We start from the raw sequence: 27,147 nt of genomic DNA on the forward strand, positions 1-27,147 counted from the left end.
AGTAGAGCCAAAATGTTCATGCACGTTTTTCTACGGGCATGCTGTGAGCAACAGGTTGTGGAGAACATTTACCACATGAATGCCATATAAGCCTCCACAGGCACGGACAACCCAAAAACCCTCAGCATGTGACTAAGGCTTTACCAACAGTATCTATACCTATAAACCATAAAGCCAAAACTTAATCTCCTAATGAAAACTAAGGAATAAAACAACTTTGTAAACCACTGATTGCGGCAAACAAAGCTTCCCTTCCTGATGTTACTTACTTGAGACCAGGAATATCCAGAATGTTTGTGAGTCCAGTCCAATTAATGTCCAGAAGCTGAAAAACAGAACGATAGCTATTAAAAAAAAAAAAAGCAGCAGAAAGTCCAAAGCAGAAATAATAAAGATAAAACGTGATCCTGTGGTGCAGTCAGTGCAAAGCAGGGTATTTAATTTTAATGCCATTTTTCAGGAGAACAGACAAGAAATGTCCAACATTATAAGGAAAACATTGTATTCTGTGTGGAAGTATTATAATAAAATACAATAAAGTTGCTATATTTCAGTTTTTGATCAATTTTATACCAGGTTTCAGTGCTGAAGAACATTTTTAATTAAAGTTAACTCTGCTTTGTGGCACAGAAAATTATTTTCCATTACAAAATACATTTAATTTGCTAATATATAATCAATAAATCTCCTTAGAAAGTGTTAGAAAGTCAAGGGTGTATTTTCATTTGCTTTTCCTGAAATAAGCCAGTAGCTCTGGACGGTTTCAAGCATGGAGAGACAAATGGTAAAATCGCGGACAATCTCCTTTTAGCTCCTCGCCGGCTGCATCATGAGTCAGCAGAGACGCAGCAGCGGAGCCGAGCTCTTAATTCAGACGATCCAATAATCAATACCAGATTAGGTTAAAGTCAGGGCAGGCAGGAAATGTCTGCCTGTGGAAATGATATTACATTTACAAATGATCAGACATCAAAACGTGATTAAAAACGAGCTAAACAACAATCAGCGGGAAGCAGTGAGCTTTTATTTCCACCTTTCCTAAAAAGGATGTAAACATTTTTTTTTAGGTTATAGTCATAATTAAGCTATTGTCAAGATTTTCGTTCTTTTAGTTTAAAACTAGGTGATCTAACAGGTGAAAATATTAAACAAGAAGGTCAAAATTTTCCCATTTTCAATACAAAAAATAAGAGCAACTGAAGTATCATCTAAATAGATTTCACCAAATTGACTGTAAAGTCAACATTTAAAGATTAGAAATAAAATTAGGACAAAGTCTAACTGAAAAATAAAAATGTCTTAATATGAAATCTGGGTTCACATGAAATGTTACGTTTTATTAATCATTAAATGCCCACAGTAAACCTTTAAATTTAGACTGTTTGAAAAGCAAAACTTAACACAAACAGTTGTCATTTTCACTACAAACCACTGTCGTGTTAATAACACAAAAAAGGAGAAAAAAACCTGCAATATTAGAATTGATTCACCACAGAAGAGTAAACAAATTACTTCCCTGCACTAATGTGATGGTGAAACTGAGATCTCGATTGTATCAAAAAGGCCAAGTCTGGTAAAAAAAACAACTGTTTTTGTGATTCGCAAGTGAGAATAACTTAGTTTTGTCTTCACCCGGTCCTTGTTAAAGTTCATAACAGAGACTGTCTTTTCGCACAAGTTATGTGAAGCCAAACAAACTCAGCCTTTTCATAGCGAATGTTCACATCTGTTGAAAGCTGCCTTTATCCAGCTGCCAGTTAAAGTTGACAAGCGGGAGCTGCTGGTGTCGACTGCCACACAACGTCACTCTGCAGCTCAGTGGGCTCGGCCTGCAGGTGGTCTTACAGAGAAATTGTCCACTCCTCTCAAAGCAATGAGCTGTATCCGTGCTTTCATCACAGCCTAATGAAGAAAACCCAACTCCTTTATTCTCCTTTTGTCTCTTAAACTCTTGAGAAGTGATGTCCGTGCATGTTGACACAAGGTCTTAAGAGGTTAATATCAGATGGACCACAGTGTTCCAGGCAAACATTAGCAAACGCCTGCTTCTTCTCAGGACAAATGTTCTCCATCCTTTTTATCACGCCGTCTTTAATAGTTTTCCCATTGGTAAAAGGTTTGCAGTGCTTTACAATCAGTGTTCGTAGCTCACTTTGGTGGCATTTTAATGTGTCCCACAGGTTCTTGTAAAAAAAAAAAAAAAAAAAATGCTGCTTTGGCGTTACAACACTTTCTAGTTGCTTCAATTTTTCGCACTGTTCCATCCCAGTTAGTTTGTCAAAGTTATAGGTTATACCTCTTCATGGTAAACTCCTGAAAATAGCCTCTTGGCATATAAGGCACACACGGTTGTTTTGTGTTTTAGTAAAAAAAGAATCCAGTTTTTGCTTGTCCTGGAAATGGCTGCCCCTCGTTTTAAGCCAATCACACTCAAGCGATTGTACACAGAGTTCTTAGAAGCCAATCACAATCAACCAATCATACATATAGCTTTTAGAAAGTGCTGGGGGCTGCAGATTATTAATTTAATGACATGAGTTTGTGGGTCGGTGAATAATTGAAGGTCTGTTATTCTGCCAGTGAAATAATCCTTGTCTTTTCGTGTTCATCAAAACTGCAAACTCTTTTTTGAATAATTACAAAGTTCTGAAGAACTTTTAATTTGCTGTGTCTTCAACTGCGAGTTTACAAACAGACAGAAGAACATGCATCTGTGATGACGTCTCTTTGATTTAAGATGGCATCCTTCTTGCAGATGGAAACTTACTCACAAAACACATGTTAGGTTTTGACATGGCAAACCTGCCACTATGAAGCTCATTTTTAACTTTGTTTCAAATGATGGAATTATTTACAAAGTGTTTCTGTAATTGGCAGGTTGGTGAACCAATGGGAGGCCTTAAATGTTTTACTCACTTTGTCCTACCCAATAAGCCCCTTTGGTCATTTAATTAAGGTGGGCGGAGCTTGTCCCTCTTCACTCGTTTTCATACAGTTCTGTTGGTGACGTCTAAGAAAACCTAATTCTGTTTGTGGAGTTGTGTACTATATTCGGCCTGATTTGCTGAACATCTTTTAACATAAGAGAGGACCTGGTGGTCTGGTGGCTGCAGCTCAGAACCATCCAACATTTAAGAGTATCCTTTTCAACAACAACAAAATAGGGTTTGGGTTCTTAAGCAGACGCTAATACTGATCCAATCTGATGAAAATTGTGTTTTATTTAGTGTTTTTAACATTTTCTTGTGTTATTTCTCTGATAATGGAGGACATATATTAAAAAAAATATAATGCTTAGTATTTCTTAATTCAAACTGCGATAAATCAGAAGCAGACGGAAAAAAAAAATGCCTTTGCGAAAAGCTTGTAGCTGTGACGTAGAAGCTACAATCGGCAGGCCACAGACTCTCCTCAACTCCATTCTGATGCATGCATTTGTAGACAAATAGAAACATGTACGTCTTTTTTTTTCCTTATCTGAGCTGGCATCTGGCTCAAAACTGTACGGATGGATAGCTCCAATAATGGTCGCCATTTTTGTTTCCCAGGTAATGTATGGTTGGGGGTGTGAAGGTCTGTAAGCTAGCAGGAAAGAGTGTAAACAAATGGATGACAACAACTTGGAGGTGAGTTTCAAATGAACAACTGTTGCTCAGGATAAACTCTGTCCTATAAAATAGGGCACAGGTTTTTAAGATTTTGACAAAAGGTGGTCAGAGACTGTTGTTGTTTAATTGCAGGGAGGTGCTGCTTCAGCATGCTTATGCTGGCATTACAGGTTTGAAGCTTTCTCAGATTGTGAAACCCAACACTAAAACAAGGACACACTTGAGGGGTGTGTAATATTATGTCCAGAGGAAGTTTAACCTGGTTTTATAACCCAGTTTCTTCTGCCTGTTTAACCTGAGCCATTAAGTGAAATTCAATTCATTTTATCGTCTTGTCTTATCTAATGGCCCATATAACAGACCAGCAGATTACATTGAAGGGTTGTCTGTGCCGTCCCTGTAGTGATCAAGCACAAGCCAACAGTCGGAACAAGAGATCTACATGAAAGATCATCTTTTTAGTCTTTTAAATTTAATGTCAGACAAGGCACAACTCCACCACCCATTGGTTAAGAAACTGGGCTGAGTCAGCCAGCACACATTCCTGACACGCCCAGATCTCCACAAAGTTCCACAATGACTGTGCCAGGCGGCAGTGGGTAGTGCAGCTGCAGGAAAACAGCACAGCTGACAGTAGAAAGAGGCCGCTGCAAACACCAGCTACTGATAAAAGCAGCAAAGAAAGAGATGTGGATGATGTTCATTTATTTTATACTGCTCACATACCCATTGATCAGAATGAATCATTTTGACATACGAAGAAGAATCTAAAATTCCTTTGTAAACAAACGAAGCTGCGGCATAGAGCGAGATGATCTTCTAAACCTGTCTTTATTATTTTTATGATTATTAAAGCCGCCCCAAAGCTGCTCCTCTGCTTGGAGACACAGATCTCCTGGGAGACACGGTTCTCTTGAGTCCAGCAGCAGCAGTCCACAGCAGCCAGACGGACTACGGTCCGAAGCGTCCTCCGCAAACACGAAGCTACTAGTCCTGCTGCCTCGCTCAGAGACAGGGTTTGTTCCCGTGTAGCAGCTGGCCGGTCCTGTTGGCGCTCCAAGGCCTCCTCAGGAGCGCCACAGCGTCTACGCATGACGTAAAAGCCAAAGCAGGAGTGACCCTCATTTGGAATAACCAACAATCGGCATGACCTACTTATTTCGTAAAAGGGAAATTCTGATCCAACTGAGTCTGATCGGGGCAGAGTATTCCGATTGGTTATTCTGATCAGGCGTTTATTCTGATTACTTTTGTCCATGTAACCGCAGCTACTGATTTATCGTGGAAGGAGACCTGAGCTCAAGGTGGTTACATTTATTAGTTTTCTGGTTACATTTCTGACTAAACAAATGACAATAATGAGTGAGAGAATTCGTTGGAAGACTTGACATAGAAAGTAAAAATGCAAAGTCCTGACCCAAGTCTGAGTAACTGCAGAGGGTTTGGTTCCACCCTACCGCCGCCCCCTTGTGACCCACCCTCACTGGCTGAGTGGTTGCTACATGCGCCTTACTCTCCCCCTCCACCCCTGCCCCCGCTGGCAGAGCTGTACATAACTAATTTATGATAGAAACACTTTTTTTTCCCCAAAATACTAGCTTTTCTGTTGGTTTTAGCTCCATAGCAACCCTTTCATATTTTGATCGTCTGGGGGTGACTAACCGGTATAAGTAATTCCTAAAAGAATGGACAAAAATAAACTGTTGGATTTCCACGGCAACAGAGGTTTTTCGTTAACCACTGACACTTAAATCACTGGCTTAAGATGAAGAAAACAATATAACATGATATGACTGTATTAGGAACTTATTAAACTGTCACAGTTTAATCCGACATGTGCAAGCAACAGGAGAACACCACGTTTGAGAGCTCGCCACACTAATGGTGTTAGAAATCTACAACTTCTAAAGTGAACAGCTTTTTCTTAACTAGCTTACCAATGATGCTCAAAGAGTTAGAAGACAATGAATCAAAACCCCCTTGAAGAAGTTTAAATTTGTAGCTGGCACTGGTTTTTTTTTCAAGATATTGACCTCTTCCTGAGGTCAAAGGTCAAAGAAACTTCAACTTTGGTTGTAAACTTATGCTGGTGTGAAATTTTGTGAAGATCACTTAAACAAGTTTTCTTTTTCCCATATGGTGGGAAATTACACACTTTGGTCGCCAAGCTTAAGCCATCGCATCCCTGTTGCCATCCCATAACAATCTTTGCTCAAAGGTGCAGTACGAAAGAAGAACTGTGAAATCAACATAGTCTTTGCAGTCAGTGGCTGCTGCTGGCCTTAATAAAGTCAATCATTTTAGCATCTACACTATGTCCTTTGGTGAAACACTTCACTGAGCAGATTTGTTTTCTAGTCTCACAGCTAAGGCCAGAACAGTTGCTGATCCTGTGAATCCTGTCATGCTCGTGATCTTTTCCTTGCTGCTTCCAGATGGAAGACATCAGTGGTGATTTCACGAGTGAGAGTCCAAAAGTTATCCAAGGGAACAAACGGCGTCATTCTTCTACTATGAGTTCACTGAGTCTCCAGTTGACAGTCACTGGATTGGAATCCAGTTGGGCACCACTGGAAAGAGGTGGAGTTGCAGCTCTTTAGCTTCACTGAGCAACAACACAGAGATGATGCCGTCATACAAAGAACCCAGTGTGGAAGCACCTCATACTGAGGCTGTCTGGTCAATCCTGCGGTTTGTGCTCATTCAAAATGAGAGGAAGCCGAGAACGAGTCACATTATATGTTTGGGTCTTCCGCACCTTGTTGTTGGTGAACTTAAAGTATGGGAAAGGTAAACGGATGAACCAAGTCCTCCTACGTTTTGCATTTGGAGTCAAAGCAGGAGGTTAGCACCACAAAAAAGAATCTTCTCTTAATTTTCTAGTTTCTCTTACAATAAGAATTTTCTTTTTTTTCTGATGTTAAGCCTTCTCCAAAGTTTGGCATGTTTGTTTGGTTGATTTTGAATTAATAAACAACCTTAAAGACCCCCTCTGATTATCTTCAGAGCTATTATACTGGTCAATTAATTATCTCATTCTGTTTGAAGCCAAAATAAAAAATACGGCAATAGTCATTTTCTAGGACACCGCCACCCCTTTCCCTCCCTTTTGCTTGGTGCTGTCCGTTTACACGCTCTCCCGCCCCTCACAGCCCCTCACAATCATTACCTGTGCAACAAAAATGGCGAGCAACAGTGGGGCTATCCAGCCGTACAGTTTTCAGCCAGATGCCAGCTCAGAAAAGGAAAACAGAGATGTACATGGATCTATTTTCTCGGCAAGTGGATGCATCAGAATGAAACGGAGCAGGGAGCTTGTTGCACACATAGGTCTACGCAACAAATAAACTCTTTTTCTAACAGCATTTGTTCGTCTTCTAATTTACAATATTTGGAATAAATAAATACTCAGAAATGCAACTTTAGGCTTAATTTTCTTTATACATCTCCTCCATCAGTGGAAAAAGGCCTCAAGAGCATGTTGAAAGCACCCAAAACACAATTTCCTTTCAAATGGATCTTTTAAAGGAAATTATGTATTTATGTATTTGCAGAGCAACGTTCCTCTATAGTTCTGTATTTTTTATACTAGCATTTTAACAGGAGATCTACAGAGGAATGATGTTTAACTCTGGGCTCCTGCAACTGCTGGAAACCGTCATCACACAGTGAGGGAGACGTTCCCAAACACATGTTTATGACGGCAGGCAGCTCACGCAGCTCCACTTACACCGGTCTGCTGACTATAAAAGGAATGTTACACTAAAGGGGGCTGGTGGGGATGTCCAGTCCCAGCCCTACAGGGCTGGTTTCCAGCATTTTTTCAGAGAACCCTGGACTGCTTCCTGCTGTCTTCATGAACCAGTTGTGCTAAGAGGATTGACACTGACATCAACAAAGTCAGATGGGAACTTCACACATATAAACCTATTGAAACTACATAAATGGCTTTGTAATGGTTCCTTCCAGGATATTCAGTGGAAGCAATAATGTGTTAGTTAATTTTTTACAGCAGAAATAAACATCTTCAATTAAAAAGCAAATATGACAGCTCCTCAGGTGACTATATTTAATTTTTTGCAGATTTTATTTAAAGATTGACCAAAATGGTTAATTTTTTTTAACTTCTTGTGTAATTTACATTTTTATGTCTGGTTTTTATTTTAGAAGAAGCTTAAACACAACTGGCCTGAGTGTACTTGCTGCAACATTTGATCACAATTTTATACTAAAACCTCCAATGTAAAACATCAACAATCTTCGAAAGAAAAGTACTAAGCAGTTTTCGGAGTAAAAATGTGTTTAAAAATTGATCATATAATGGCACTCTAGTTGTCTAGAAAAACTATTTGGAGTGGAGACACCCTGCTCACCTAATTGAAATTGTAGCTTTTCCTGCATCAAACTACAGCAGCTTTAGAATTATTTCAAAAACCCAGAGGAATTTTGGTAAAACAGCAGTTTTCTGCTGATGTCAGTGACACCTGACACATTCTGAAAACTGAACAAAGCAGCAAAACAGAGATCCAGGTCTTTCTATCGCCTGTAGGGATCACAAACCTTTCTTCAATTATTTGCAAAAATGTAAGGTTCACATAGGGCAGGGGTTTTTTGGAAAGAGAGGCAGATTTGGTGAGGAGAAAATGTTTGAGGACTAACCATTCCGTTAAACAGTCTTTGAACTATTTTATTTAACATTAATTCCAAATCAACGATTTAATGAATGTTTTCTAGCAACAGCATACTTTTCATTTCTTCACATAGAAAACAGATACATCTAAATACAGGTCCACCAAAATTACTGCCAATTTTTCCCACCGTTCATTCCCAGTTAGCTTGTCTTATAACATGGTCCGGGTAAATACTCGATTCTTGTTGGCTGCTGGGTGTACATTAAAAAGTGATAATCGGACGGTGAAAAAAGAAGTTCCGGTCACCTATCTTAAATGTTTTGTATCACTGCGCCGGCTTCTTTAAAACAACCTTTTGCTGTATCATTTGGACAAAAACAAGAGGTAAGAGGTGAACTTTTTTCTCTGAACTGATGCTTTATTCAACCCATCGGGACGATCAGCATATATATATTGCCGAATCTTGACTGCAGCGTTGGTGCGGCGCGACACAGACTATTTGTTACGTGGTGCGGCGCGTAACAAATAGTCCGCTTTTTGTGAGAAAAGCGATCCAAATCGGAAAAGAAACAAGAATTAAGGACTAAAACCTGATTAATATGCATTGCTTATGTAAGTGACCATGGTATAAGCGTTGGACGATTCAGGCTTTTACGGCGTGCGTTAAAAAGTAATAATGCACACTTCGTCGGCCATTAGCCCTTACGTCATGTCTTGTCCAGTATTCCCTCGTGAAATTTAACTCCTTGAAAACAGCCACAGTCTCTTGGCATATTAAACAGACACAGTTGTGTCATAAAGTACAGAAAAAACCCTCCAATTTCTGATTTTATGAAAGTAGTCTGCGTGCTGGTGGAAATTTCAATGTGAGCCCCATTTGGCCCACAGGCTGGACTTCGGACATGCCTGATATAGGGGATATATTATTTTTTTTAAATTGAAACTTTTTTCAATGATTTTCAAAGAGCTATTACGTAAAATGTAAAACATCTACCCTTGATTCACAATGATTTGAATAAAGAAATACTTAGAAATGCAAATTTAAGCTTAATTTTCTTTTTATATGTCCTCTAATAAATGCCAAAAGAACAAGTTAAAAACACCAAAAACAGGATTTTCACCTTCCAGTCTTTAAATACTGCCTTATTTTGCAACAGCTGAGTCTTTCTTTCAAAGAGTTAATAAAAATGAATTCCTGAAAACACTTTTTGTTTTGGTCATTTTCCCTTGTGCTTCTTCTTCCCCTCATCTTTCCTCAGTTGTTCCTCATTAGTGCCAGATCTGCTATCTTCATTTCTAATCTAAAACAGAGGTCATCTTGCCTTCTTCTGATTTTAATTTATATGTTTGCTAAAGAAGAGATAACTCCGCATTTGAAGTGTTGGGCAGTGATTATTTTCCACTGGGAGCCTGCATCAAAGGCTGACTATGGAGGACAAACTTCCTGGAGCTCAGGAAGGAAGCCAGGATTCAGGAATGCACTGATAAAGGACAAGTGGAGCTAAGCAGCGTTCAATAAGATGCTGTAAGGAAATGAAGTAAGCCTCAAATCAGGAAAAAAAATTATAAATAACATTTTATAAACGGCTTATAATTTGAATATATTAACATATATAAAGATTTTAATTTCTGGAACAACTGTGAAAGAACTTACAGGTTTTTGTAGGAAAAAGACAGTCAGAGCTCCGATCAGAGGCATGTCTCCCAGCAACGGTTCCATCACCACTCGCAACGTTCCATGAAGCTGCACAGAAGAACAGAATAACATCACCCTTCCTGTCATACAAAGAAATCCTGATTTTAACTGGTTCTGATGACCTTCAGGACCCAGCTTCACCAGTAAAACATGTGATATTTATTTATTATTTATTTAGGCACCAATCAGTTAATTTGCTGTGACTTGGATGTAACAAGTAAAAACAATCACAAATCAAACCAAACTTTTATGGGAAATGTTTGTATTTTTTATAAGAAATTAAACACACTTGGGCCTCTTGTGGCTTTTGCTAACATTAACGTAAATGCAGAGTTAGGGGGGTAAAATCTTAGTTTTTCAAGGAATATTTTTCCAGTATTTATATAAAAATGATCAGGGATGTAATGTTTTGTTGATCTAGATGTCAAAACAAGTGGGCTATGAAAACCTGGACAGAATCTGTCACTCACAGCAGTATTGAAAGAAGCTTTTCTCCAACGTAAAATAACAGCTAAAAGGAAAGTTAAACTTGAACATTTTCATACAAAACCTTGCTTCCAAATAAAAACTTGTGCAATTTTGTTCCAAATAAATCTTTTAGGCCTTAATCAAGTTTGTATCAAGTCCTTTTTCTAGCATTTGTACTGAACATGCAGTAAAACGTGATCTGTTCCTGAGAAATGACCCACAACTAGCAGTTATTTTGGTGTCTCCAGATACTTATTTAATGCCCGGTACAACTGGCAGAGTTTTTCTCAAGAATAATGTAGAATGCTTTGACAGGCCACAAGTATTTGCTCGAAGCCATTTTAGCACAAAATTAGTCACAGAGTAAAAACCTAGTCTCAGAAAGGTGTGCGCAATTTGTTGCTGCATTTTTTGTTCTTCTATTGTACCAAAGTACAGAACGCAGCTTCGGTTTCGGCTCCTGAATCAGAGCAGGGACAGTACTGTGTTGGCTCAAATGTTTCCAAAGCAACAGTTAAAGTGAAGAGATTTTGGCAATATGATCAGAGCACAGGCTGCAAACAGACTTATTACATTTTGAATTGAGGTTGTGCTCCTGCTTCCTCAGAGGCTTTCTTCACTTTCTTCTTTCCTTCTTGTGTCAGGGCATTAAAGTTGAACCCCACTTAATGTCGTAACATAATCTATATTCAGGACTAAAAGCTGAGCAATCGATGTAAAAGGAAAAAATTCAAAAAACAAGCTGGTGGAGACACACACAGCCTTTCAGTGACTCAAAGCCCAGACATGCAGACCATTCGACTGCAGCACCAAATTTGGTGGCAGGTTGCTCCGAGCAGTCAAATCCTAGCTCAGCGCCAGCAGTAAAGCCTCGGTTCTGCCAGAACAGGGCTTCATCAGAGGAGAACTTTTATATTAAAACTAGAATATATATTTTTCTAAAAAAGGGAAACCTGGTAATTCAGGTCAGCTAATAGTCTAATATTGACTGTGTGTCATAACTGATCCCATCAAACTTCAATGAACTTTCTTTGGGCTCACTTTCCCTGCCTCTGTGATCTCTGATCTGTAAATATGGCCTGACTCTGTGCCAACAGCTGACATCTGTTATCGCTCCTGTGTCAACATTCAATGCAAGTCTCTGTGCAGAGGTAACAGGGCAAACGCTATGGCTGAAAGATGACAGATGCCCCCCTCTGCTTTAGCAGCTGATTCATAAAATGCATTAAAAAAAATAAAGCCGAGAGGTGTGGTTTAATTATAAAATATGTCATTAGAATGACATATTAGAGTCAATTAGAATCATGTATTTAGTTCTTATGAATTTAAAAATCAGAAACATTTTTAAGGAAAAAAGTTTTGTTACAATTTTCCATCTTTTATAATCAACTACTGAAAAAAGAGGCTAAAATAATGAAATTTAGGAAAACCAACCATTGTAAACCTAATATATTTATTCAGAAAACATGAAGTAAATCAGAAAGAGAGTATATGCCAAGCTACAATTATTAGCTCAAATATTTCAATAGACATGCAGTGCCACTGAGGTTACATCGTCAATGTGCGACTTTGTAGTTCTTTAAGGAACTAATCCAAACAAGCCCACACCACCACAACTTTTATCTTTTATTTGAAGGATAAGGCCCTTAAGGTCTGGGTGAATACTCGATTTTGATTGGTTGGTGGGCGTGGATTAAAAAGTGATAGTCCACAGTGATAATGCACACCAAAAAAAGAATTTCCGGTCACATAGCTTGAATGTTCTATATCACTTCACTGGCTTCTTTAAAACAAACTTTTGCTTCATTATCTGGACAAAGACAAGCGGTAAGAGGTGAACTTTCTCTCTAAACTGACGCTTTATACCAGCATATATATGGCTTTCCTTTGCCGCTGCAGTCGAGGTCGGTGCCGGCTCAGCAGGCTTACTGGCACGTTGTTATATTACCATTACAGTGTTAACGCACTTCGCAAAACCTTTCAACGCGATGCGGAGGATGGTTCAGGCGTCCACAGCATGTGTAATTTCTAATATTGCACACTTCATTATCCCTTAATTAGTGGGGTATGCCGAGAGCTGATTGCATGGGACAGTAAACTGTGGAATAAGGAATGCTAACAAGGTATTATTAAGGAGTTTGTGGTAAATATTTGTTTGATTGCTTAGAAAAGTTTACTTACTATTCTATGTGTTCAATTAGAGCACTCTGGAAATGATGTTTTTTATTTTTCGTAATTGTTCCAAGATTTAAAAAAATGCCCCTCATTCGTGTAAAAGTAAAGGTTGGAAGTTTGTTATATTTGCAAAACTTTATGAAGCCACTTTTTTAGTTGTAATTGGATTTTTACTGTGCAACAATGTCACAGATTAAAACAAGAATAATTAGATAAATAAACAGGACATCATTAATTAATCGCACAAAAAATAAATCGCATGACAGCACTAGTATATATAATGATGAAGCCCCCCCGCCCTACCTGTATGCTTTTGATTCCAGCCCTGCAGTAATACTTCTTTATGTCCACGTCGATTTCTGTGTTCCCCACAAAACTGAAAAAAAGAAAAAAACAAGAACAAGGGTATTTCTAAGATGAGAGGAAAAAGCAACCAAAAAGACAAGAGAACAGTGATCTTTCTTCAGAATCTGTGGAACTCAGCACATTAAGTTCTATTCAAACACAGATCGAAAAAGAAATCCGTAAGGGTGGCACAAAGTCAGAAACTAGTATTAGTTATATGTAGATTTACTAAGGATTCAAGTTTTCCTGACATCAATCATTCATTTATTTAAACATTTTGACTCACTGGAAATCCTATGATGATAAATAACTGATTTTTCTTAAATCATCAGAAGAGTTATACAATACAAATTATTGTCGTGTTGTCAGGATAGAGATTTACCTGATCTGCAGGTCCATGATGACTTGCCTCTTGTCTATGTTTTCAGTGTAAACTTTGACCCCATTGACTCTTAGCGGCTGCAGGAACACAAAAGATGTGTAGAAATGAGCATTTGTCAAACCTGCCCAGAACCTCACTTCAAGCTATTTGTGTCTGTAGTTTGTGAGTTAAAGCCTGAGTCACATGGGGGTTAACCCATACAGGTGATTTGGATTTTTGGGTTTCCCGGGTCCGTGGAGAGTCATAGACCGGAATGGATGCATCCTAAAAGGAGTTCAGGTGTGCCTTGCAGTTACGTTGGGGCTCGTAAGGCCACGTTATGAAAATTCATTGTCGAGTCTGTGTATTGTGAAGTATTTAAGGGAAAAACTTATGGGATACGAATAGTGTAGTTGTACGTTGTCCTTATGCCATACTCTGGTCGTTACTAAGGTACTGGCTCTTTACTGACCGTGCACAAATGCTGCAAGCAAGGGTTGTGCAAATGTTATGCAAGTGTCTGTAGGACATCCATAGGATGCCAACACAAACTACACTCCGATTGTCTACTTTCCTCAATTCTAGGAGAACAAACTGAGCAAGGAGCCTGAACAGAACTAACAGGCTCCTTGCGCAGACCACAGGATTTGGGGGGGGGGGGGGGGGGGGGGGGGGGGGGTTGAGAAATGAAAAATCCATACAAAAAATTTGTGTCTCACTTTATCTTTACTTACCCTTGTGTTTTATGTAAGGGTTTATGTAAGTTCGTTACGACCCGTCGTAGGCATGTTTTTCAACATGCCTGTAGAAAAAGTGTGCACGACCATTTTCGCCCTATGACTTTTATATCTCCTGCGGACCACATCCGTGCTGTGTTCGGGTCTGCCCATTTCTGCCAACAGACAGCCCATTTCCACCCGTAAGGGTGGTTGTGACCAAGGCTTAAACAAAGAAGACTAAAGGGGGACAATTACCAGATTTGATGCATTAAATAAATCATATAACGACACTCATTGACAAAAAGCAGATACAAATAGAGACAAGAGAAACATTTAGGTGTTATCATTTATCCACCTTGTCGCCCATGTCAATCTTGGTGAAGCAGAAGCTGCTGAGGTGAGGGTTGGCGCCCTTCACTGCCGGCTCGATGGTCTCTCTGAACAGCTTATCCACAAACTGGCAGATGAACGGCCACATCTGCTTTACTGTCTGCAAGAGAGGACAACAACTGATCAAGAAAAATGAAAAGATGTCCAAACCAGACCCACTCTAGCTGCAGCTTTAAGAATGTAATGATGGCTGTTGAATGAATACAGCATCAGAGGATTTTCAGTGAGATAAATGCATGGGCAATGACTCTGCCAGCACTTTAAAACCCCAGTAAGACATATTCACGAAGCATGCCAAGCAAAAGGTCAGCTTCTATTGATTGTCCACAAACACTTTGCAATGAATTGTGGTAATTGTGTGCCTGGAGGAGCATTCATTTATTTTACTGGCTTTTAAGCAGATATTGTACCAATAAATACCAAAAACAGACACAACATAGACCATTCTTATGGTATAGCCGTTTCCAGGTTCATGCATAACCATTAAGTTTGAACTAAAAGTGTCTTCAAACGAGTGCAGAGAGTAATGCATCTTCTCTGCAGAGCAGAATCACTGGGTCAAGGCTCCTATTTATAAAACCTACCTGGCTACAGCTTTCTGCAAACCAACAGCAGAAGATTCTGTGGAGCAAATGAGGATGTAGATAAGTGAAGGGTCTGTGTGTACCTTATTAAGCCACTCCACTCTCTCCACATCTGGATAATGGACCTGAAATGAAACACAGAAGTGCTGGGGTTACCGTCATGATTTAGATTTTGGCAATCAATGCTCTGGTTTAAAAATCTCCCAGCATCCCCAAGCTGGTGTTCACCAAGTTTTGCCTGATTGAGGATGATCTAAAAAATATTTAACCTTTTTGATTAGAAAATGGTGAAAATAGAAATAACAAGATTTAAGAAAAAAGTTCTTATAAAGTCTGCAGGGAAACCAGAAAAGCAAAGAATGCATAACAGCTGGAATGACCTTTGTGCAGCCATGTGAGCATCTGTAGCCAGAAAGAGTCATAGTGTCATCCTCTCACCCCCCCCCCCCCCCCCCCCCCCCCCCCACATGTCATATGAGACTGAAGCATTGTGGGAATCACCAAACAATTGTTTCCAGAAAACTATTTTTAGATGAGTTCAAGAAACCAATTTTTGAAACAGTTTTGTCCCCCCATCTTTGACATGGTTATCCAACCTTCGTCATTTTTGCAATGGTTGTCTCCCAGGTGACAAATTCTACAGCAAAAACTGACTGATTTACATATCAGTCAGTTTTAAATTACCGCAATAAGGCAGACTTAACCTCAACCATCGACAACACAGCTTTTAATCCAGTGTGCCTTACGTAGGAATTCGGTTGTTTCTCCTTTAACCTGTAACTCATATTCCGTGCTACAGCGTCAGTATAAATGTTTTAGTACAACTTTGTTAAACACTGTTTGATGGAAAGTTGGAGCACTGAATGGATACTGTTGTCAGGAGCCTGGCAGACTAATGTACTGTGCTTCAACATATTAAACTGAAAAAGTAACAGCATGGCTCTTTAGTTTATGAGTTAAAAGTGAACACTGTTGGAGGTTATTGTGAATTAAGTTTGATCAGTCTGTCTTGTTCCACTTTCTGCAAAGGCTGATTATTGCAGATAAAAGAGGCAAACATAAAGAATACTGCAGTTCTCTACAAAGACTTCCCCTTAATTCCACTGACCAATCGCCTGCCTCTTGACCCCTCTAGGTATTGTATGTAGTGTGGTCATAAGTGTGGTCTAAGGCAATAGAAGAAGCATATTTAAGCATATATGTGTTACATAAGGTGGTCTACTGTAAATTCAGTAGTTTCTGGTTTTCTATTCATTGTTCTCGCTAAGGTTTGAAAGTCTGCCATGACCTGGCAGCATCAGCAATTAAGCTGCCACAACCAGAAACCCTGACCAAGCTCAAAAGTCTCGACAGTCTGGCGATACTTTTAAGACATAAATACATTTTCTCATATATGTCTCACCCGTGATCAAGAAAAAACAAACAAACCATCCCTTCAACCCAGGTGTGTAGTTCTGCTGTAGTCTTGTTTTATGCTTTAAGATGACAACAGATAAAGACTGTTTGAGCAAACATTGGTCAGTCAGATTTGACCACATCAACTTTGTCACCATCTTTATCTGATGGTTAGACAACCAGAGTGACACAACATAAAAAGCAAAAAACTAAAAAAACTGAAACAACAATGGGGTGTAATGATTAATTTTAACGATTCGATTGGTATCATAATTTGTGGTTGATGATACGTTTCAGTTGATAGTGGTTAAACTGTAGTTAAATTACCTACAGAGAAACAGGTGTATTTATTTAGAAAGTGGGAAAAAGTGAAAATATTGACTTGTGCAAAAGTAATCAGGAACAGACTCCTGATGTATATGGACACAAAAGTGAGGGCTGCATGGTTAAGGATCAACTCCAATCATCTTTTCAGCTATTTTAAAAGCATTCCCAGTGGTCTTTTCATTATGATTATGCCATTTTTAGACAAAACCAAAAAAACCTGTGTCCCTTACTAGGACATAGTTTCTGCAGACCAGCAGTAGTTCATTAGAAATGTGCCTCTGAGTTGTGGGCGGGACTGTTGGCCCGGAACAACCCGCCACCGTTCCCACTGTTGAGAGCGCTCTGTTTAAGCGGAGCTGGGAGCTTGTGGCCCACCCATTGTGTGTTCTACGTCACAAATACGATCTCTTTCAAACGGTATTTAATCATCTGCTCCTGATTAACAATTATTTAACTAAAAAAATACCCAAAAATGCCATTTTAAGTTCAATTTCCCGAAAGTATCTCCCCGATCAAGAGCATGTTAAAAGCCCCCACAACACAATTTTCCTCAGGGTAGGTCTTTAAAGGGGCAAAAATGTTTTTCAGATATCTGAAAAAATGAGTGAGCTATAGAAAACAAACTAATGGAAGAGTTGGCAGCACAGGTTTTCAATAAAACTTAATAAACAACTCAAAGAAAACATTTTATCAAAAGGAAAAGCTGAAAATAAAACAGGAAGGCAGAAATGTGTGAAACTGAACGAGTCAAAGAATTGGCATACTAATTGCATCTGGTGTCATTCAAAGGGGTAACTTATGATGTGAGGGTTTAAAAATTAAAGTACATTTTCTCTAAAGCAAAAACAAAGTAATCACAAAACAAAAAAACAAACAAATGATTTCCTTTCCTGGAAAATACGCCTCTCCGCTTTAGAGCAAGCGTGATACTGCCTTCTTCAAAGAGGGGAAGACTCAACGAGAGACAAACAATCTGGACCACCCTGCTGCATCTCCGTTTAAAAAAGGAAGGAAGCGATCACCATTTTAGGTTTGGCCTCCTGAATAATTAAGATAAGATTTCTTGATTCAACCAGAACGGCTTGTTTTTGTGCTTTAGATGCCAAAGCTTCTTAGCCTCTTTGTCATGAAAGGAGAATACCTTCCTCATCGTTTAATGACGTTTGTTGAACTCGAAAGTGCAACTCTCTTTTAAAAAGCTTCCATTCAGTTGTATCATTTCTTCTCATCAGAATTAACCAGGCAGATCTGATAAGACCTGACAGCAACTAAAAACTGTGCAATAGTTATGCATAGATGTATTATTTTACCCATAAAGAGTCTAAGATGACTCTGCTGAAAACCAGACAGAAAGGATCTGTTGTTTTTTAAGTTGTAGTTAATCTCACAGAAATCAGGACTAAATATATGTTCATATTTAATTATTTAATGTGGTTTTGTTGTATGCAGTGTCTGCATAGGTACTAATCTCCAATGAAACCCATTGATCTTTTGCTAGAACAGAGCTTCCTGGACTGTTCTGAGTTAATTTTGTGGACGTGTTTTCCATATCTGCAGCCTCACACATGTCAAACAGCTATTCTGCTGCTGTGCGATCGCTTTTGGAAGAAAAAGAAAAAATTGAAAGATCATCTAAAGCATCTTCCTCAACTATGAGAAAGTCACAGTCACAGTTGAAGTATGCCGTGGTTGTTTTTGAAAACTCTTGTCCACGAAGCTGCGCCCTGAACAAAAAGCATGTGTGCGAGACAGAAAACAAAAGCAGCCAGGGGTGAGCAGGCTCTCCTGATCATTAACAAAATAATATCTCTCCATCTTTGGAAAGAAAATCAACTGCAGTTTCATGTGAGATCGTGGAACTGATTCCCACTTTGCAGACGTGACAGCCACAACAAACAAAAATAAAATTGACAGGTGTGAATATTTCTGAATCTAGAGAGACAGGAAACCAAAACGTCTAGATCAGTGGTCCCCAACCCCCGGCTACAGACTAGGGGTATAGTGGAAAATAGATTCAGCGATATATCGTGTTATTTCATTTGGTGATGCTCACATCAATGGAAAATGCTGTCCAGACAATATATATTCAATTATTTATGAGTGTCATTCAGCCTCAGACTCATGTTTTCCACATAAACCCCCAACCACCAGTTGCCACCACAGGACACTGAGCCTCTTTGAGCAGCTCTACAGCAGACAAAAACCACAAGATCTCGCGAAAACCAGCTTGTCTTGAATGCTAAATGTTCAGTCAGCCTCACAGTTTTTGTTGTTATGAGACATTAATTACTTAGTTTTAATGATTAAAAATTGTTCCTGTACAGTAGGCGCAAACTGGTAATATAGTTCTACTTGCACGGACGGGACATGCCCGGTGTAAACAAAAAGTAACCACATTGGACTTCGGAAGAAACACTAGATCTTCGTCAGTAGACTTTCCATAAATGGAGCCACTGAAAGTAATTTATTTTTTTCCTTTACAACTAAAGTAATGCAGCACAGCTGTTCTACCAGGCTTGAACAAATGGAAACTTAGCAGAACTGTATAATTATACATTTGGTTTGGTACATATTTGTTGAATTTGACCAGTCCCTTTTGCTTCAACAACTCCTTGTTTTTCCAGTGGTAGTCTTTTTTTTTCTATGCTTGATGCTTCAACTATTCTGAGTATGTCATGATTTTTATCCTTTAGTTCTGCCACTCAAGGGCCATTTTTGACTGAATGATGGTGTGTTCTCAGTTCATACTAAAAGAGAAGCAAAAACTTCTCTTAAGGGATGGAGATGGTTAGAATGAAGCCAAATCTCTGAGAGGCTTTATTGGGGTCTAGAGATAGAGAGCGATGTCACATCATCACCAAACAAAGGCTGTTTATTTCAGGGAGGCAAATGAACAAAAGCAGTCTGTAGTTTACTGTGCACTGATGTGTTAGACAGGCTACAGCACATTAAGGTGATCAATTAAAAAGAACTATGAGGATAAAAAGGAAAAGACATTCTGCTTTGTAACACATCCTGACAATAGAGCTCATAGAGTTTCTAGTCATACTATACAGCCTGAGCAAAAAAAAACCACATGGAAACAGTGTGGTAGAGAAGACCAGGGCAGCAGAGGCTGCTTTCATCATCTAGCGTTTCCATTCCCAAATGCAGAATAGGGCCCCACCCTCCAAAAATTCAAGGGAGTTGAAAAGCTGACTCAAAGAGTCAGACGGTTTCTGTAATGGTGGCGTGGGCGATCTCTTCCATTCTGTCAGGGATTTTCCATAAACAACATCCAACCTCACATTCACAACCCAGAGCCAATACACACAACTTCCCTCCCCTGCCGCAAACCTGCCATAACTCATGCACAAACCAACTTATGCACAACCGGGGATTTGTAACATTACAATAAGCAGGTGTTTTTGTCCAAAGTACACTCTAATGTAGCTACATCCGTATATGCAGGCATCAAGTTAATGCCAAACAAGAAGAAGATCAGGGTTTTGACAAAAACACTTCTAATTTTTAAAGGAGGGAGAAAAGGCATTGGTTGGGCGAATAGAAAATGATGGAATGAAGAAGCTGCACGTTATGGTAAAAAAAAAATTTTTTTAAACTTGTCCTGTTCAGCTGGGCAAACAGATGAGAGCTGAAGGCCTCTTGTGTTGTACATATTTTACTTTAACAACAGTGGGTTCTGAATCTTCTGACAAACCAGAGGTATACCTGAATAAACCTCTTTTGTAATCGAGACCAAACTTTATTCATTTTAATCATATTTGAAAATCTTTTCTGTTGGACTGGACAGAAAAGGAAAGGAGGGAAGAAGAGAGAGGGATGTTAGAGAGGGGGTGGTTAGGAGGGTGATTACAGAAGGTTATGGTAAATCTAAAAAGTTTCCGCTAAACATTAGACGTCATATGGGCATGCAAATTCAGTCTAAATTGCGTTGAAAACTAGTTCTGGACGTCTAGACAACGTGCAAACTATTTCCACTATTTCTACATCTAATAATAACCTCATTTCAACGTCAATTACAGGTCAACATTTGGCCGTCAGAATGACATTTTTATTAGACGCCATATGGACGTGCAGATCCAGTCTATATTACATCTCTTTGGTGTTAAACCAGTTCTGGACATCCATACAATGTGCATATTTTTCAATGATTTAATGTCAAATAATAATTCACTTCTAATTCAATTTTGGTTTAGCATTTAAACGTCAGATTGACATTTTAATTAGATGTTTTACGGACATACAGATAGAGTCTATATTGTGTCCTTTTGGCAAAAAACCAGTTCTGATTGTCCATAATGTCCATCGTGCATATTTGGTCCACTATTTAACGTCTAATAATAACATAATTTCCAGGTCAATTTAAGTTTAACGTTTGAACGTTGGATAGACATTTTATTAGACATCACTGTAACATCTAGAACCAGTGCAGGATTTGAATTTTTATTTCATTTTACATTTTCGTGAACTGTTTATTTCATCTTTTCATGATCTACCAATTCATTTATGTGAAAATGCACTTTGTGAAAAGTGATTTTCACTTTGTGAAAAGGACTCGGAAAATTATTTTTAGTTTATTTATAGGCTCAGAAAATTTGTTCGATTTCCATTTCAGCCAAGTTATGAGTCAGTCATTTATACTTTACTAACCAGGCAACAAAACTCTGAGTCTGAGCCTAAACAGAAAACGCTACTCTGATTGGCTGAGACAGCGCATGTATTTGGTGCATGTGAATTTCAGTTTCTGTAAACGGCCGGTCGGCTCTGACTGGCTGGAGGCATGCAAACATTTACCACTAAGTCTAAGGTATGTTTTGTCATCTTAATTATATGTTCATTTAGGTTTTATTTGGATGTTTTCCTACTTAAACCTGCTCTGTCCGTAATATATTCCCATCAGATAAAGCTACAGTGCCTAAAACTATTTATGTTAACCAAATGTACAAGTTAGCCTAAAGAGCATGTAAGGAAGCTAAGCTAAATTTGCTAAGATTAGCACAAAGAACAAGCAACTAACTGTATAACTAAAGCCCCTAAAGCAAGGGTAAAACAACATAAAGGGGATGGATAGGAAGCTATATACGTTTTAAAGGCTTAAAAGTGGATGCACAAGAAACATGTTTTTACTTACAAAATGGAGGACTTGGTTTATGACTGCAAATTGGGTTTACATATTTCCAGTGACTTGTTTTTTTCTACTCTTGCATAAAAAGTCATAAGGATTCATGAGATGACAACAGAGAACTTTGTGAGGATGCAAGCTGCAGAGCATCTGAACCATGCACCTAGAGTGGATAAGAAGAGGTGGAGGACACAAAGCTGCTCTTGATTAAATGTGAAGAAACCCAAAACTGGTTTGTATTCCCATGTTCTTTTATTTGTTTTTTCAGAGCTTTAATTCTTATTGTATTTTATGCAATAAAATATGCAGAAAATGAGTATAGATTGTCATGTTATTTTATTTACTGTTACTATTACAAATGAAGCTACAGGAAAATGAACTGGAACAGTAGGCAGCTGCTGAAATGACATCCACAGAGCAGTAAAAAAACAATGTCTAAAATCAAGTTTGATGTGAAATAAATGTCTTCAATAACCACATTTGGACTAAAATAGGTATGGAAGTTTTTCTGCTCCATCAAATTCTAAATTTATAAACCCTTGAATTTTCTTTCTGAATTCTTTAAACCTTTGAATTTTCTTTCTGAGAGCAAAACAGCAAAATTTTGTGCCCCTAGATATTATTTTCTGTCTTAAATATTTTTAATTTCAAGAATCAACATTTTGATGGCCCAGAAATTCAATGAAAGAAATTCGATGGGAAAGAAGTCGCTTTCATTGTCTCACTAGAAAAACTAGTCCATCTAAGAACACGTCGATATCCAGCCAATCAAATCACGACACTGACGTGACGTCAGCGTTTCTATAGGAGCCCAAGAGTGCAGCAAACCAAGCCGGTGTTGTGTCAAAACGGAGTCAACCAATCACAGTGCAGCACTCAGAGGATTTGGTAAAGTTAGAAAGGCCTTCACAGATTCCGACTTCCTGCTTCAATAACTCTCCTGATAAACGTTGAAACGTGACAGAGTATCTCAATCATTTTGTATTAACACATTGAGTGAACTACAAGTGCATTTCTAAAGAAAAAAAGGTCACTTTTTTCCTGCATTTTAATGAGAAAGCAGATTCGAGCACACGCAACAGCACATTTGAGCAGTTGTGATCACAGATTTGAAGTTGTAACTCTAAATGAACACATGCAAATGGGAATTTGTCAGTTCACAGCCAAAGATTTTTACACACAGAGGCAGATTTTTGGTGTGTAAGTTCTCACATTCTATATTACAAGTTCTCACTTCAAATCTACAAGTGCGTTCTTTTTGGAACATATTTACCTTCACAGACTTCGCTCCTGTTTGGAACACGTTCTTGTGGGCACACCTCCAGATCTGGACTTCTTAGACTTAATTTGTACTCAAAAACATTTCTTTTTAAACACCTCCTATAGTAACGCTGACGTCACGTGGGTATCACGATTTGATTGGCTGGATATCGATGCGTTCTTAGATCGACTAGCTGTTCTAGTGAGACAATAAACGACTTCTTTCCCCTCTAATTTTTTTACATCGAATTTCTGGGCCATTAAAATGTTGATTCTCAAAATTAAAATTTCAAGGGGTTTATAAAATTCAGAATCTGATGGAACAGAAAAACGTCTATACAATAGGCCCCTATAAAAACATTCTGTGTATGTCCATTCTGGACGTTAGCCAGACGTTGAAAAAAAGAGGTAGCCTAAGACAGAGGTAGAATAAACGTTTACAACGACCACATCTGAGGGATTTGCAGACTACAATTAGTCCTCATGAAGACGTCCTGTGGACGTAGATACTCGAGGTTAGCCGGACGTAGAAAAAAACATATCAACTGGCGTAACGTTCTGTACCCTCAAGGGACTGACAACAGATGTTAAAGGTGATGTGAATAAGACGTCTTTACAACGTCACTTTGCATAGTGGGAGTTTTGGTTTATCTTACATTTTTTCCTGTTTCTCATCTAAAACATGTCAGATTGGTTGGAAAAAATGTTAAAAAACAAATAAGACTGTAAATAAAAAGAAATGACCAAAAACAGCACCAATAATTGAATCTAGCTCACAGCCAATCACATTAGGAGCTTCAACGGTGCAGTTCTTGTTTTGCTCATCTTTACTCAGCTGTCTGATTTTCTGCATGTTAGGATCAAAGGTTTACAAGAATGCAACGCTTATGAAATATCCCACTGAGAAGCATTTATTTATACATAACAACCTATTACTGTATTTGAGAACCGGACTGAGTAAGCGCGTCGACACTCATCACACAGAAAACGACTTACTTCTGGCTCCAACAAAATTAAGTCAATTCAGTCCACATTTTTTTGTAGAACGGACGTCCCCATGTTAGAACCAGAAATTGTGAATGGTCAGAGTCAGTCTTCATTTCTATGGCAACCACTCTTGCCAATCAGGAGTGAGGTAGTTGCAAGGCCACAACCCTACCACTTGAAAGTGATCACAGGAGAATCTGTCAATCAAACTTTTTGAATGTTTGACATGGGGTCCAGCACACATCACATACTATGAAAAATAATAAATTTGAATTAGCAAGAAGATTAGCAAGGAGATGTTAAGAAAAAGGTATCAGAGCAAGAATGGTTATTCTGACAAATAGAATGACTAAGTAATAGCTTTTTATCTCGCAATAGCTCTCCATGGGATTTTGGCTTCTTTGAGCCAGTAAGGGGAGGTGGGGGGTGGCAGTATGTCCAGGAATATTTACTGTCTACGCTTTTGGCATATTCAGCTTTCACGTAGGATGCCCTTCCTGACACAACACTATCTTTTATCCGAGCTGGGGACTCGTTGCTACATAGTTAGGCAGTAGCGCAAAGGGTCTTGCCCAAGGTCCCACACAGGATGAAGCAAGGGATGAAGCACGGGATGAAGCAGTTCCTATGTGCCAATCCTGCACTTAACCAACTGAGCTATCCAGACGCTAAAATGACTTAGTAGTTAATAGCTCTTTATTTCTTTATAGACATTTATTTTATTTATTAATTTATTTATTTGAATTAGGACAGTGCATATTAAACAATGTTTCAGCAGCTGCTTTAACATAAATATGCCAGAGTTAGCACAGGAGCTAAATTTCATCCGTTGTCCTAGGATTTCATCTATGGAGTTTTGGGTTCTTGGAGCCCGCAAGTACGGTACTTCCTATATGGAATGCAAGGGGGAAGGGGTGACTCAGTCCAGTTATCATATACAGTCAATGGTAACGGATCACAAATGGGGGAAACAAAAAAAAAAAAAAACATCCCCACACAGCAATCCCACATCTGTGTAAGACAGCAGCAGTTGCACAGACCACGTTGACTCTTACTGATGGAAGTGTGCCATTGTCTCCATATGAACTCCTGCCCACACAAGCGCTAAGGCCTCATTCCAGGCATAACTGCTGAAAGGCAAAACCAAGGAGACACAATTCCTCCTGCAGATCCGTCATTCAGAGATGACAGGAGTAAGACGTTTGTTTCTGTTTGACACTAAAGCACAGGTAATCTGATTCAAGAATCTCAGGCAAAACGTACAGGCCGAGGAAGTAAAACATACTGAGGCCACTGGCAAATGAGTCCGAAAATGAAAAGAAGATATGAAAAAAATTATTGAATTTAATAACTAATTTTCTTAGCAAACATGATTGGTTGAACTAGGTTTTATGTAAAAAAAAAAAAACCTCAATAAGTAATGGGTCACAACATCTGTCAAGTGTTGGAAACTCAAAACTCATTTGTATTGTTCCGTGACATCAAATGTTTTTCACGTGAAACTAACAGACATGCAAGTCCACAAAAATATGCTATTTTGATTGGCAGGTGACCAATAAATTCTCAACCTGCAGCAGCTTAACTGGGCGAGCTCCAAAAACTACCAGGCTTGTTTGTCCTGTATACATTTGGGGAGGGCAAAAATTTGGGGAAATATAACCAAACAATATAGTGACTGGGGATGTCATGATCCGATGACGTGATTGAAAATTGGACCCAATCACGTGGTTTATGACTCCAACAAAAAATGGATTTTGCAGCCCATTTACTTCCTATTATGATTAGCGCTATATATTTCAAGCTCATTATTCTAGTCAAATACTCCACTAGAAGTCTTCATATCATGAACAGATTACCACAATTTACTGCAGCACTAGTTTGAGCAGGAATCGCACAAAAACAGCTAAACTAAGCTAATGAGATATTCACAGATTCCTGAATCAATAACTCTTTTCAAAACATTTTAAACTCACAGCAAGTTGTCCTAATGCAAACAACAACCTACAAATTTCAACAGAAAAAAAAAAAATCAGGCAATTCTTGTTTTTTTTAGAAGGGTTCTACCCGTGCTGTGTTTTCATGACAATTTAAAAAAAAATGTGAATAAAACCACCTCTTTAAAAGTACCTGGTCGACATTTTCAATTTATTCCCTTTTTTCTTTTTTCTATTTTTTTGTGGGACAGACAACATGATTTTCCAGAGAAGTTTATAAGAAACTGTGTTTCATCTATAAAAATATCAAATAAGGAATATCTCACATTCTGAACATGTTGCATTATGAACATTTCGCTTTTTAAACATCTGGCGTGCTAAACATTTCATGTTATGAACATCTGGTGTTCTGATCATCTCGCATTATGAATATCTGGCGTTAATAACATCTCACATTCTGAACTTCTAATGTTATGAACATTTCAGTAATGTGAAATCTCATCTTCTAAACATTTTACGTAATGACCATTTTGTGTTATGAACATCAAGTCAATGTACATCCCACATTAAAAACATCTGTAGTTATGAACATCTGGCGGTATGAACATTTCACGTTATGACCATTTTGTGTTATCAAATGGTAAATGGTTAATGGTGTATACTTGTATAGCACCTTTCTTCCTACAAGCACAAAGCGCTTTACAGTCACAGACCCATTCACCCAGTCAAACTCACATTCACTCACTGGTGGCGGCTGCGCTGCCAAACACAGGCGCCCGCCTACCACCAGAGGCAAAGTGGGGTTCAGTGTCTTGCCCAAGGACACTTCGACTCATGGGCGTGCAAGGCGGGAATCGAACCTGCAACCTTACGATCATGGGACGACCGCCCTACCGCTGCACCACGGCCGCCCATTATCTCAGGTTCTGAACATCTTGCATTATGAACATGTAATATGGTTGTTTATAACTAGCTTCAACCAAAACGAACATCTAGCTTAATGAGCATCTAGCATTATGAGCATCCCGCACAGTCAAAACATGGCTGGAATGATCTGTGTATGTTAGGAAAGGTACCACTGTATACACTTATTCTTTCACCTTACAGTTTTCCAAAAATAGCCTAGCTTTTCATTGATACAA

General features: G+C 38.7%; 1 protein-coding gene across 4 annotated transcripts in view; it reads right to left on the reverse strand.

Annotated features, from left to right (window-relative positions):
- Positions 1-27,147, reverse strand: part of esyt2a (extended synaptotagmin-like protein 2a) — a 53,732-nt gene that overhangs the window by 22,686 nt on the left and 3,899 nt on the right. For all 4 annotated transcript variants that reach the window (XM_078934370.1, XM_078934369.1, XM_023965409.2 and 1 more), the window contains exons 3-8: positions 15,061-15,102; positions 14,359-14,493; positions 13,306-13,382; positions 12,882-12,954; positions 9,894-9,983; positions 270-325 (exon numbers count right to left, since the gene is read on the reverse strand). In XM_078934370.1, the coding sequence (XP_078790496.1) occupies positions 270-325; positions 9,894-9,983; positions 12,882-12,954; positions 13,306-13,382; positions 14,359-14,493; positions 15,061-15,102 (473 nt within the window). The remainder of the gene's footprint in view (positions 1-269; positions 326-9,893; positions 9,984-12,881; positions 12,955-13,305; positions 13,383-14,358; positions 14,494-15,060; positions 15,103-27,147) is intronic.

Source organism: Oryzias latipes, chromosome 17, assembly GCF_053564925.1.
Source record: "Oryzias latipes strain Hd-rR chromosome 17, Olatipes_Hd-rR_3.1".
Lineage (NCBI taxonomy): Eukaryota > Metazoa > Chordata > Actinopteri > Beloniformes > Adrianichthyidae > Oryzias > Oryzias latipes.